This window comes from Aulonocara sp. 'chitande type north' Nkhata Bay, linkage group LG7 (assembly GCF_057382095.1).
Source record: "Aulonocara sp. 'chitande type north' Nkhata Bay isolate Kocher_YH1m ecotype deep benthic linkage group LG7, A_spYH_male_GT1.1, whole genome shotgun sequence".
NCBI classification, from domain to species: domain Eukaryota; kingdom Metazoa; phylum Chordata; class Actinopteri; order Cichliformes; family Cichlidae; genus Aulonocara; species Aulonocara sp. 'chitande type north' Nkhata Bay.
Window position 1 is genome coordinate 21159876 of NC_141350.1, and position 11943 is coordinate 21171818.

Genomic DNA, 11943 nt, shown 5'->3' on the forward strand with positions numbered 1-11943 from the left:
ATAATACTGCATTTCTGGTGATAAGTCAAATGTGATCTCAGTGACTGTTGAACTCCACCAGTGTTACCTTTGTCACCAGTTCTGTTCATAACTTTTATGGTTAGAATTTCTGTGCACACCCAAGGGGCAGATGGCGTCTGAAGAGGGAGGTAAGACTCTCTTTAGACTGAAGCCCCAATAACCTGGACCTGGATAAAAAACAGAAAATTGATAAATTATTCTCATTCTTATTCTTAAGTTTGTGCAGAAGGTCAGACAATTTGGTAGTTTCTCAGCTGAATGATACAGAATTTGTTCTTTTCAAAATGCAGTTTGACCTACTTCATCAGCATTACAAGACATTTAGTCTAGCACTTCAGATTTGATTAATGTGGACATAATATGATAAAAACAAGACCTTTTCATATCTTGTTATATCTTTCAGAGCTACAATTTTAGCCTTAATTAAACGAATTTAACAAAATATCAAAGTAGTCACTGAAAGCTCAGTTTTGTCATTACTTGGAAAGCTTTCAGAGAATGCTTCAAACACACGGAAGAAGAGAAATCAAGGAGCACAAGTTGCAGAGAACAAACTCGCATATCCTGCTTTCTATAATAAGGCTTTGCTTTCTGTACTCCAAACCAGATTTTAAAAGTAATACATTTACTGGGCTCATTTGTTCTTCTTTGGAAAACACTGAGTGTGTCATAATATGGCACCTTATTCCACACATGCTGACAGACGCAGCAAACTATCAGTTACTGCATCTTCAGGGAGTAATGCACTGCCTTTTGCATTAGGAAATTTCAGTCACCCCTAGTTAATTAATTACAAAAACTTCATGACCCTATAAGGTTTTAACATAAATGAAGATCTGGTCATCAGTTTGTATAATACTGTTACCGATTTCATGCTTCCAGGTTGAATGACATTCCTATTCCTGCTTTTATTAGTGCTTGACTCAAGCTAAAATCATACATATCACACAATACCTCAGTATTAGTAAGTTACATTATCAGTATACATTAATAAAATTAATGTGGTATAAAGACTTCCAGATTCTAGTCAGAAAAAAAAAGCTACCAATCTCTGGAAATGTACTCTGGAAGTTTGTGAGGCCCCTTCTTTCAGTTTCTAGACTCAACAGGCATACATGTCACTGTGGAGCACCAGTGTCACAATTGCCTTTTAAAGCAATGGTGTCATGATTGTGTCATATGGTAAATAAATACATTTGGAGAAGGGCAACCAAAGGCTAGTAAAGTCCAGCTTGTTGCTAAAATGAAATTGCTGGAGGAACATTTTGCAACTAACTAGATTAATATGCAAAAGGTCAGTAAGATGATTGGTACAAAAATAATATGTTGGCAAGGCAGAATTTTTCTGAAGTGACGATCGGCAAAGAGCCACCAATCTGCAAAACAAAAATTGTATCTGCAAATTGAATAATTTAAGTAATTTCGGAACACTTTCTCAATATAAAATTGACTTTGAATATCTGTTTGTCTACAGGACATAATATTATTAAAAGACGTCAGTGAAGGTTCTCAGTCATCCAGGTCATCATCATCATTAAAAGACATTTCTGTGCCCAAGGGATGATTGCAAAAATTAATATTGGATGCCCATGATTTTTGGGCTCTCAGGCAGCACTGGAGAACTTACAGAAATGACTGTCTGTGCAATCCACAAATGCAGGTTTAAGCTCTATCATGCAAAGAAGAAGCCAAAGGTGAGCATGATCCAGAAAGGCTGGATCACGCCCGATCAACACCGCCATCTTTTCAAGGCCAATGATCATTTAAAATGGATCCAGGCAAAGCAAAAATTGTTCTGTGGTCAGACAAGTCATGGATGTTGAAGCCTCCAGACTAAAGACAAGGGGGACCGTGCATCCTTGTTATTAGCGATGGGATTTCAGGCTCGGCTCACTAAAAGGAGCCGGCTCTTTTGGCTCCGAACGGGCTCTTCAGGTTGTTTTGTTGCTTTAATTAATTTATTATTAACAATAATATAAAATTATGCACAAAAGGGATTACTATTGTAAACAAAAAAGTGGTTTTATTTATATATGTTTATATATATATAAATATATGCTGTGGCCCCTAGAGACAAAGCACGTACAAACTCCAAAACACATTTCTAGCATTAACTGAACTTCCAAAACAGAGCTACCTAGATCACTTAAATTACACAATTGAAAGCATATGTGTATTGTTTGTGTATTTATACACAAACACTCACATATATTCAAATAATTAAAAAAAATGTTCATTTACCTGTTACTACCACACACCAAATCCGGTCGTTGGTACTTGCTGGCTTGTGTAGCCACTAGGTAACAAAAGCTCAACACTGCCCTTAGCATTCTGGAGCACTTCTGTTGTCTTTTGTACGTGCTTCAGAGTTTGTACATGCTTGTACTCAAAAGAGCTTGCAAAGAAAAGCGTCTGGACTTCTTTAAGTTGCTTGAAGACATTTCACCTCTCATCCGAGAAGCTTCTTCAGTTCTAAGGTCAAATGGTGGGGAGTCCCAGATTTAAACCTAGTGGGAGTGACCCCCCAAAGAGGGACAAAAGGACTCCCTGATGATCCTCTAATCACATGAGCCAAGGTGTGAAACTGGGTGTGGGTCCCAATCAGCCAGGATTTCGGGTGAGCTCATTGTGAAACCTGACCCCACCTTATCATGCGATTTCCTGAGGTCAGATGACCCAGGATGTGAGTGGGCGTTAAGGTGTCTGGTAAAGGATCTCAAAACTGGATTATAGATGGCAGAGAGTTGGTGTCGTAAAGCTTCTTAACAAGATCAGACACCAGGAGGAAAAGAAAGACAGACTCAACAACATTGTCATCCCCTATGTGATTAGAGGATCATCAGGGCAGTGGGTCCTTTTGTATGGAACTCCAAAGTGTTCAAAATTAAATAAATAAATAAGTCATGATGAAATAAATAACTATGTGAATAAATAAGACACAGATATGTAATGTGAGAATGATATTGTGAAATAATTGAACACATTTTGAAAAAAAGCTCATTATTGTGAAATATATTGCATTCTGCTATAAAAATGTACTTGTTATTGTGAAATATTATTTCATGATCATTATTTTTCACAATAACAGAGATTATTCCTGAGGTATTTTATTTATTCCCAGCCGTTTTTAATCCAAAATGTCCTTTTTTTCAAAGTCAGTCTTTATTTCAAAATCCCGTTTTTCCCAATGGCCTATTTATTTCATAATGCGACTTTTCAGCAGAATGACTTTGTCTGTCAATCAGTGTGAGTGGGCTTGACCTTTGCGCCTATTGGCTGATCGTTTACTATCGACTAGTTTTCCTGGATACCTGCTCCGCGGACGGCTGCTACAGGTAGCAAAAATGTGCTAGGTCAAAAGTCACGGAGGATGGCGGACTGGTGTGAACTTCAGTCAATTCTGCTCATTTTAGCAGATCAGATAGAGAGGGATCATTTACCTGTAGATACTGTTTTGAGTCGTTTAGATGATGTTTCTGAAATGCTTGGGATGATAATTGCTCTTCAAGATGTTAGCATCGATGACACCATTGTCGAAAGTTTAAGATCAATTCAGCACCGTGTTCGTTTGGAATACGCCGAGGAAGAACAGTCTTCAAATGTTGGTCGTCCACGTCTTGAAATCCCGGCTGCAGCACTCAGGACTTTAGTGCTGTCCGGTATAACCATCGGGGTAATTGCCGATATGTTTTCTGTGTCTCCGAGCACAATTAGGAGGAGAATGACGGAGGAAGGTCTAAGGTAAGTTTATGCTGTAATTTAACACCTGTGTGAGTCTGTACACAGCATTATTTAGATGTTGACCTTAATTATGACGTTTGATATTGAAATATTATCGCTTACTTTTTTATTGTGAATGTCTAAAATAAGCGTGGCAGCTACGGCTAATGCTATCGGCGCCATCTTGTTGTTGAGACACGTTTAGCTGGCGCAGTGTTAGCTGTTAGAGTGTGTTAACTCGGAGACTTGGCGGCAGTGGAACCTGTAGGAACCTTTTACACAGAGTAAACCCACCAGCTTTCCACAGTCTACTTACTTATCACATCTTGGTAGACAGCAGGGTCATTAGTGCTTTAAATAGTACATAGTTGAATGTTTCATTGCTGTTTGCAGCTAATTGTTCTCTGATAACACATAACAAAGTTGATGTTAAATAGCAAGTTTATTGAAATGGTTTTGTCTATTTCAGCAGCGTTTTAAATATCATACTTTCTCTGGTGTCTTCAGTAAAGCTAAAACAAGAATACATTTACGTCCTTGGTTCTTTCAGGAAAACGTTTTGTTGAGACTTGCTGTTATACTAAAAAAAAAAAATTATTTGCAGAAAATCTGATAGGTATTCTTCTATTGGGAATGAGGACTTGGATGCAAAAGTGCTGGACATTCAGCGTCATCACCCAAATGCCGGCTGCAGAATGATGATGGGACATCTACGATCCAGAGGCATACACATTCAAAGTAAGCTGATATTGTTTGAATATCCAAACACCAGTTTCTGGCCCAGAAAGCATGTGTCAGTGTAGCCATGATGTGATATTATAATGTAGGCATCAAAAATGACTAGGCATGTTCGCATCACTGTTATGCAGTTATGTTCCTGTTTGAACCAGTTTGTACATGATTCTCTGTCCCTAGTAAATCTGTACAGCACCTGGATACTTACCTGAAGCAATGAAGATCTGTCTCATAAGCATTACAGTGTTTACAATACAGTCTTTTTGTAGTTGTTAGTACTAAGACATGATCTGTTTGTTAATCAGGATTTCGACTGATGGATTCAATGAGACGAGTCAATCCAGAAGGGGTCATGATGCGACGGTTATCTATTCAGACTGCAAGGCGTCGTCAGTACAGTGTACCAGCACCAAATCACCTTTGGCATATCGATGGAAATCATAAACTAATTCGGTCAGTACTTGCATCACCTTTTCCCTATTCCATTGAAGTAACAGAATGTATGTATAAAATTGTAAAATGAAGCCTTGAGTTTGTAAATGTCATCTTAAATGCTGTCATATAAGGCCATTTACAGGATTTGCTATAGTCATGTCTGAGGCTTTACATTATGCATGTGATTCCTTGCACTACAGATCTTTCTGTAAAGTGTTTAAGTTTCCCTTCTATTATTTCTTTTACATTCCTGTTATAACATGTTGTCACTTTATATGGAACTGAAATATTGGTCTTGCTTGTATGTAACTGGGGACATGACAATGTTTTTTCTTGTTTTGTTTTTTTTTTAATTCTGCCTTGTCAGATGGAGATTTGTTGTCCATGGTGGGATAGATGGTTTTTCTAGGTTAATTGTCTACCTTAAAGCTGCCACCAACAACAAAGCTACAACAGTTTTTGATGGTTTCTTGTCAGCAATCAGACAATATGGCATACCGTCAAGAGTCCGGTAAGAGGTGTTTAACAAATACAGTATGTCAAAAAACTCTGTATTGGACAGTAGTTATATTCAGATTGTTACTCTCACTGACTCGGATCAAAACTTCTCTACTTTTTTTCCAGGTCAGACAAAGGAGGGGAAAATGTGAAGGTTGCACATTTCATGGTGCAGACAATGGGGGAGAACAGGAACTCTCACATTACAGGCAGAAGTGTTCACAACCAGCGGTAAGGACAAGTAAATTGATGGCCTGTCTTACATTTTTTTCACACATGCAATTGTAATAAAACAAATGGTTTCTGAGCATAATTGACTGGTTTTCACTGTGTCTTATAGCATTGAGCGCCTGTGGAGGGATGTATATGAAAACGTCCTTGACCTTTTCTACACAGTCTTCACCCAGCTGGAGATTCAAGGACTGCTCAACCCTGGTGAAGAAATTGACTTGTTTGCACTGCACAGATGCTTTTTGCATCACATTCAACATCATCTTCAGTCATTCCAGGAAGCATGGAATCAGCACGGACTCAGAACAGCAAACAACCATTCACCTCTGCAACTCTGGTTGCTGCACAGAAAGGAGGGACAAGATTTGTCACAGGTACATGACTATTTGATCCGTATTTGTTCTTCTATGTAAAACTCTACTATCTGTAGTTGAGGTGAGTTTATTTCTACTGTTCGAGTTGGTGTACCGAATATTTCTCCTGAAAGTGAAAATGTCTCTCAAGCCATTCTCTCCTTTTATTCCATCTGTCAGGTATAGATGGCAATACTTTAAACAAAGTTAAATTTGTTATACCTGAAGAGAACCAATCCTGACCTAGAATGGGTGAATGAATAATTATGCCTAAGAAACTCACATAGGCCCTGACAGACTCAATAAGTCCATCTAGGAACAGCTGCAGGAAACACCTCTTCAGTTTAGATTTAAAACATGTGCATGCTCTTTCAGGTTGATGAGGATTATGGTGTGGACTGGACAGGACCACATAATCACCGCCCATCAAATGAGATCACCATTCCTGAGATTCAGCTCCCACGTGCACTGAGTGAACGAGAGCTTGCTGTGCTACCAAACAACAACGTTTCACTCAGTCAAGCTTTGGATACCTACTGTGAAACTGTTCAGTCACTCAAACTTATGTGTGATACCACACCGTAAGTCTTCAAAGTAAGCAGGTGCAATATGTTCACACCCCTTTTTTAAGTTTCTACATCTATGGCTTTGTAGCTAATACTGACTCAAAACAGCATAACCAATTTCATTTTCAACAAAACAGTGAGTGGCTATAAAACAGGATTTGTTTTACACAGCTGTCACTTTAATAATAATAAAAATAAGTGATTTGATTTGATATTCATTTCTTGGATGTACAGTACCGGTACATGTCAACTCTGAGCAGATTTAATACAATGCACACGGTACAGTAGTATAAAATCTTAATGCAAATAAATTTTCCAGTAGCGAGAATAAAATAAACATAATGTGTAATTTATAATGTACAGTGAACAACTGATTTTGTTTTCTGAACTCTTTTTAATATAAACTGACAAAAAGCAATAAATGCTCACCTGTACTGTGTATTTTACACTGTCAAGTGTATTAAAGGAACTAGAACTCACTAGATTGTCCGTTTCTTTGAACACTGAATACAGTAATGTGATGCAAGAAAGAAAAATGGTCTAATCTTACCATGTGGTTATGGAATCAATCCTAAACCAGACCAAAACCTGAGTCAGTACAGTTGAGACACACCTCAATGTCCATCAGAAATGATTCATAGGTACAGTAGTGTGCAGGAAGACGTAGTACTTCAAAACAGGTGGAAGACTTTGGAAGACTGCTGTTGACCACTTCCACAGTCATTTCTCTCGGCAAGACTTCCCATCCTGTCCAAAACTTGATGAGGGCTTTTCGTTGTGCACAAGACGCTGCAATGGAACATTGTTTTGAGCTATAATGACATCCTATATTCATTATTTTGAGTCTTTTATGGAGAAATACCTTAAAAGATGAACAATTACATAAAGAGCACAAGACATTTTTGCCCCACTCAAATTGCTGTTGTAGCTGTCATAGATATTTTTATGGTAACAAAGCTAAAAGTAGTTACATACAATTATAATGCAACTGATAATGCCACCACTCTGTTTTTTATGTATTGCATGGAGGCAGTATGGAGCAAATAAGAAAACAAAATTATACTATAGTGTACTTTGTTAATGACCCGAGATCACTGGACTGTATGTAATTTACCAAAGTATAATCAGAGAAAACCAATAGCAAAATACCTATCGCAGCAGACTTACCATTTTCAATGAAGGACCGAAGGTAGCCTGCCACTCTGCATTTATCCTCGAGAGCATTCCTCTTCCTCCTCATCTTCATCTTCTGTGGCAGGCCACACTATCCTTTCTAGAATAGACTGCATAAAATAGTTCACCTTGGTTAATTTTTTCTCTTAAATGCTACAAGATAAAATAAGCTTAATTTGTCATTTTATATCTTTACTTATCTTGTAGTCTTAAGAGCGTCAGCAACATTAGGTGTATTTTTATTAAATGTAACCCAGCTGTTCGACTAGCCCAAGCATACAAAATAGTATATTGATGTTTTGTGTCAACAATTAATGTTCATCCTTCATAAATTAACCAAATACCTTTACTATTCAGATGTTAAAAGATGTGACCTGACTTTACCTCACAACAGGGAGCAGTCTCTGATTCCCTTGGTAAGAAAAGAGGAATGATGTCTGATCTTTCTGTCAGAAGCGGCCATACCATGGTCTCCTTAAGCCCTTTCCTCAGCTGCTTGACTTGACGGCTTGTTCGTGTTATGACCTACAACAGTGAGACCAAACCAAAACTGAAGTGTGAGTCCGTAAAGTAAAACACACTTTAAATGTTAAATACTTAAAGAACATCCACTGTACTGATAAAGCATTTCAAATGGCCTCCAAAGAGATTTTTTTAATGTATATGAAAAATGTACTTATTCACATCCAAAGGTTTGATTTGCTTTTCTATTTAAAATTTACATTTATTGGGGAGAGTAAGTCCGTACTCACAGCGTGGAATAGCAGACGTTCATACAGCCACTTTCTATTGGTTTGTGTGACACCTGGCAGGTCCCAAGCCAGGGCTAGCTCGAGAACATTTCTTCGTTCCAGTTCTGTTAATTCAGCAGTGCCATCAAGCTAGGACAGAGGGAAAAAAATTAGTCAGTAGTAGGTACTGATGGCTATTCAATCTTGTCTCTAAATTTAATATTTAGTGAAATAGTAATTCTTTAAAATAATGGTACAAAAATGCAAACCAGCTGAATAGTGCTGCGGATATCAATATCAGGGCAATCCTCAATCTGAACTGTAGCTGTTTCAGGTGAGCCACCAAAAAGGACATGGATGATTGCAGGACTTATACCAGACACACACGGTCCACCATGAATGAATGAATGTCCCATTATTCTTCCTAAGATCAAACATAATAAATTCACTTAGCCTAACATTGCATGGGGGTAAAGACAAACAGTTTTGTAACTGTATTCAATCTAGTTTTCATCTTTATGGTTACAGTTAGGATAATGTAACACAAGTAATGCTTTTTCCTTTAGTGCTGCACATGTATTATTTTAAATTACTATTCCTCTTATTTCTGTACATAACTTTCTTACCTGCCACCAAAAACATGTCACTCTCAAGCAAGGTCTGAGAAGTGGATGGAGTCAAGTGTTCTGGCTCACCGTCAAACAGTCTTGTAAGATCTGTGTTCCCTGAAAAGAGTACATCTAGGTTATGGTGAGTATGAGAAATCCAGGCAGTAATTTTAACACAATTAACTCATTTACATAACAAATACATTTTCTTTACATGAATAAATATTCTCTTATTTAATCCACTATACATGTGCCCAGTCTAGTTTCATACATACCAAAATTCAAATGCAAACCAGACTGTACTAGAGAAACTGCCTTTGAGAAGAAGAATCTCTTCACCCCTTCTCCAACAGCAACATCCCCTAAAAGGAAGAAGGAAAAAAAAAACTTGTGAAGTTTCGGATTAGTCAGTCACTGGATTTCTAATGTTTTCACAATACAGAAAAAATACCTTCCAGTTTGCAGCTGACAGGGCCCGCCCACTCTACCTTTGGAGCTTTGTAGAGGGAGATAAGTGATCTCTGTTGATCCACAATACTTTCCCACAAGTCCATTTGCAGGACTACTGCCTTTCTTGTCTCATACTGTGAAAGTAACTCGGACTTGTAGAGCCAGGCTGCTCTGGTTGCATCTTGTTCACATTTCCACTCTGAAAGGTACACATTTGTATGGATCACATGAATCAAAAGAAATAAAATATATGTATTTTTTGCCATTTGTCTGGTATCTTCCTAACTTAATTCCTGTCACTACCTGGTTTTTCCCCTAGAAGTGACTTTTCCTCATCTTGATGAGATGCATCTTCCTGCACTACCACCATATCACCTGACGATTGCTCTGCTCTTGCTGATGTTATGGTGGATTCCAAGATGATACTATCTGGTTCCTCTACCCCGCAGGACAGATTCCAGGCATCACTGTTGCTACAGGATGGGACCTCTGACCTTGCTGTTGTACTACGAGTCTGCCTAGCCTGACTTTCAGTAACAGACTGAGGTTCAGCACCACTCAATGAACTGTGAGAGGGATTGGCAGAGATTTCAGCATCCATCACCAATATATACAAAGTGGACTTACTTAGTTTCCACACTATATACTAAAATATATAGAAAATCAAAGATGTTCCTTACCTTGTGCATTTAGTGATGTGGTTTTTCATTTTATTTAAAGGAATGTTAATGTCACAATTCAGGCATTTTGTGGGGGGTCCGTGTTGCTGGAGGGTTGTCAGGCTCTACAGAGAATATGGAGATAAAAATATATTTAATATACATTTGGTGCATACTGTGATAAAAAATGTTTTGACAGTTCTGCAATCGCATTTGCCAACGTGAGAAGCAGAAACAAATTGTAAACACAAAATGACATATCTCCTTCTAAACCTTTTCTAACAATTGCTTACATACACATTCAGAACCATTATTACTCATATGCAGTCATGTTTCTAACCAGCTGACAGCTAAAGTGATTTGACACATAGTTGAGCTTAGCTAGCCATTTGAACTAGTTTATTAATACATGCAAATAACATATTCTGACCCTAGTCATTACTCACGTCTTCCAAATCAATACTTTTCTGCAGTGGCCTTATATAGATCAAAGCTTGTCCAACTCCACTCAATGGACTGCGGAGATATCGCACTGTATATCCAGTGTCTGGGCTTGGGATTGTGCACAGGTTACGGCTTCGTGTTGTACCAGAGATTCTCAGCAGTTCAAACCCTCCTGTGTCTTTAAGCTGAGGGAAGGTATCCTCAATCTTTGCCTTGACCACTTCTGGGTCATCATCCCTTCCTATAAAACACATTACTTGCTGTACATTACTACAAAAATGGTACATATAACAGTAAAAATGTAGTTAAACTGAATCTTGAAATATTAACAAATGACATGTAGCATCACCTTGGAATGAAATCCGTTTCTCTCCAAGTCCAGCTGCTGCTAGGTCAAATTTGACTGCTTTAGCTGGCACTGTGTCTGACATATGATCATGTAAACAGAAGAAGGTGTGTGTGTAAATGGAGCGGCATGCTTTCTTGGAAGAATGCGAGGTCAGAGATGAAAGTGGCGCTGAGGAAGGCCTCACTCTGTAAGGGGCAAACAGTCTTGCGACTTCAGCTTTAAAAAGGGAAAACCAATATTATAGAAAACATTCTAAAAGCTTAGATTAATTGCTACTTAATTTGCAAGTATTATACCCGCTTACAAAATCACTACATTGAACTAGAATTGCTTTATTTTCATTCACATAGATTACTTGACTTCCATATTAGCAGAGAAAATAAGACACTTTAAAACGACATGATTTAACTATTACCTACAACAATGTAAACAGTGATACAGACATTAACCCAGAAGACGATTATCTTCTCTTACCTAATTTATTAAGTTCTTTGCTATGATAAAAACAGTATAAAAAATTTGTGACTGAACTGATTAAAAAGCTCATTTTTGGCAGACAGACTAACCAAGCAGTAATAACATCGTTACTTACCCTGAACAGCGTTTCGTGGAGTGGAGCTAGCTGTGATAGCGTTAGCGTTTGCTAACGTTAACATTGTGATGTTTTGATGAGAACTTGGACCAGGGACCGCTTCATCTCCAGTATGCTGCTGCAACACTCTCTCAGACTGAGGTGAAGACGTACAATCTAAGCGGTTAGCAACTTCTCTGAGTAACTCAGAAACGGACTTGTTTCCTGCAGCCATGCCCTTCACAAGAATTGATACACCTGTAACGTTATTCGCGCCCAGTGTTTTGCATTTGTCGGTGCCTTAAGTTTATCTTGAGCTGCATACTGCCGCCAGCTGCATAGGAGACGCATTGCTCCATTAAACCTAAATCGACAATTCATGTGCTATTACTTACGTCT

General features: G+C 38.2%; 1 protein-coding gene and 1 pseudogene across 2 annotated transcripts; one reads left to right on the forward strand and one right to left on the reverse strand.

The window, feature by feature from the left end:
* The first annotated feature begins 3391 nt into the window (after window positions 1–3391).
* Window positions 3392–7055, forward strand: LOC147325069 (uncharacterized). Its single transcript, XM_086299345.1, has 7 exons — window positions 3392–3762; window positions 4346–4479; window positions 4782–4929; window positions 5279–5422; window positions 5536–5640; window positions 5750–6014; window positions 6369–7055. The coding sequence occupies exons 1-7, from the start codon at window positions 3392–3394 to the stop codon at window positions 6576–6578; spliced, it is 1377 nt and encodes a 458-aa protein (XP_086155471.1). The 3' UTR covers window positions 6579–7055.
* Window positions 6643–11686, reverse strand: LOC147325070 (uncharacterized; annotated as a pseudogene). The gene is made up of 13 exons (XR_015130260.1): window positions 11566–11686; window positions 10974–11189; window positions 10627–10865; window positions 10202–10305; window positions 9825–10087; window positions 9523–9720; window positions 9347–9433; window positions 9090–9188; window positions 8733–8887; window positions 8485–8613; window positions 8117–8257; window positions 7727–7842; window positions 6643–7348 (listed from the first exon to the last, which is right to left on the reverse strand). The product of XR_015130260.1 is annotated as an uncharacterized LOC147325070 (transcript).
* Window positions 11687–11943: the final 257 nt, after the last annotated feature.

Coding starts and splice junctions, on each gene's coding strand:
- LOC147325069 (XM_086299345.1), top strand. CDS start 3,392: ATGGCGGACTGGTGTGAACTTCAGTCAATTCTGCTCATTTTAGCAGAT. Junction 5,423..5,535: donor GGCATACCGTCAAGAGTCCG/GTAAGAGGTGTT, acceptor CTTTTTTTCCAG/GTCAGACAAAGGAGGGGAAA. Junction 5,641..5,749: donor AGAAGTGTTCACAACCAGCG/GTAAGGACAAGT, acceptor TGTGTCTTATAG/CATTGAGCGCCTGTGGAGGG.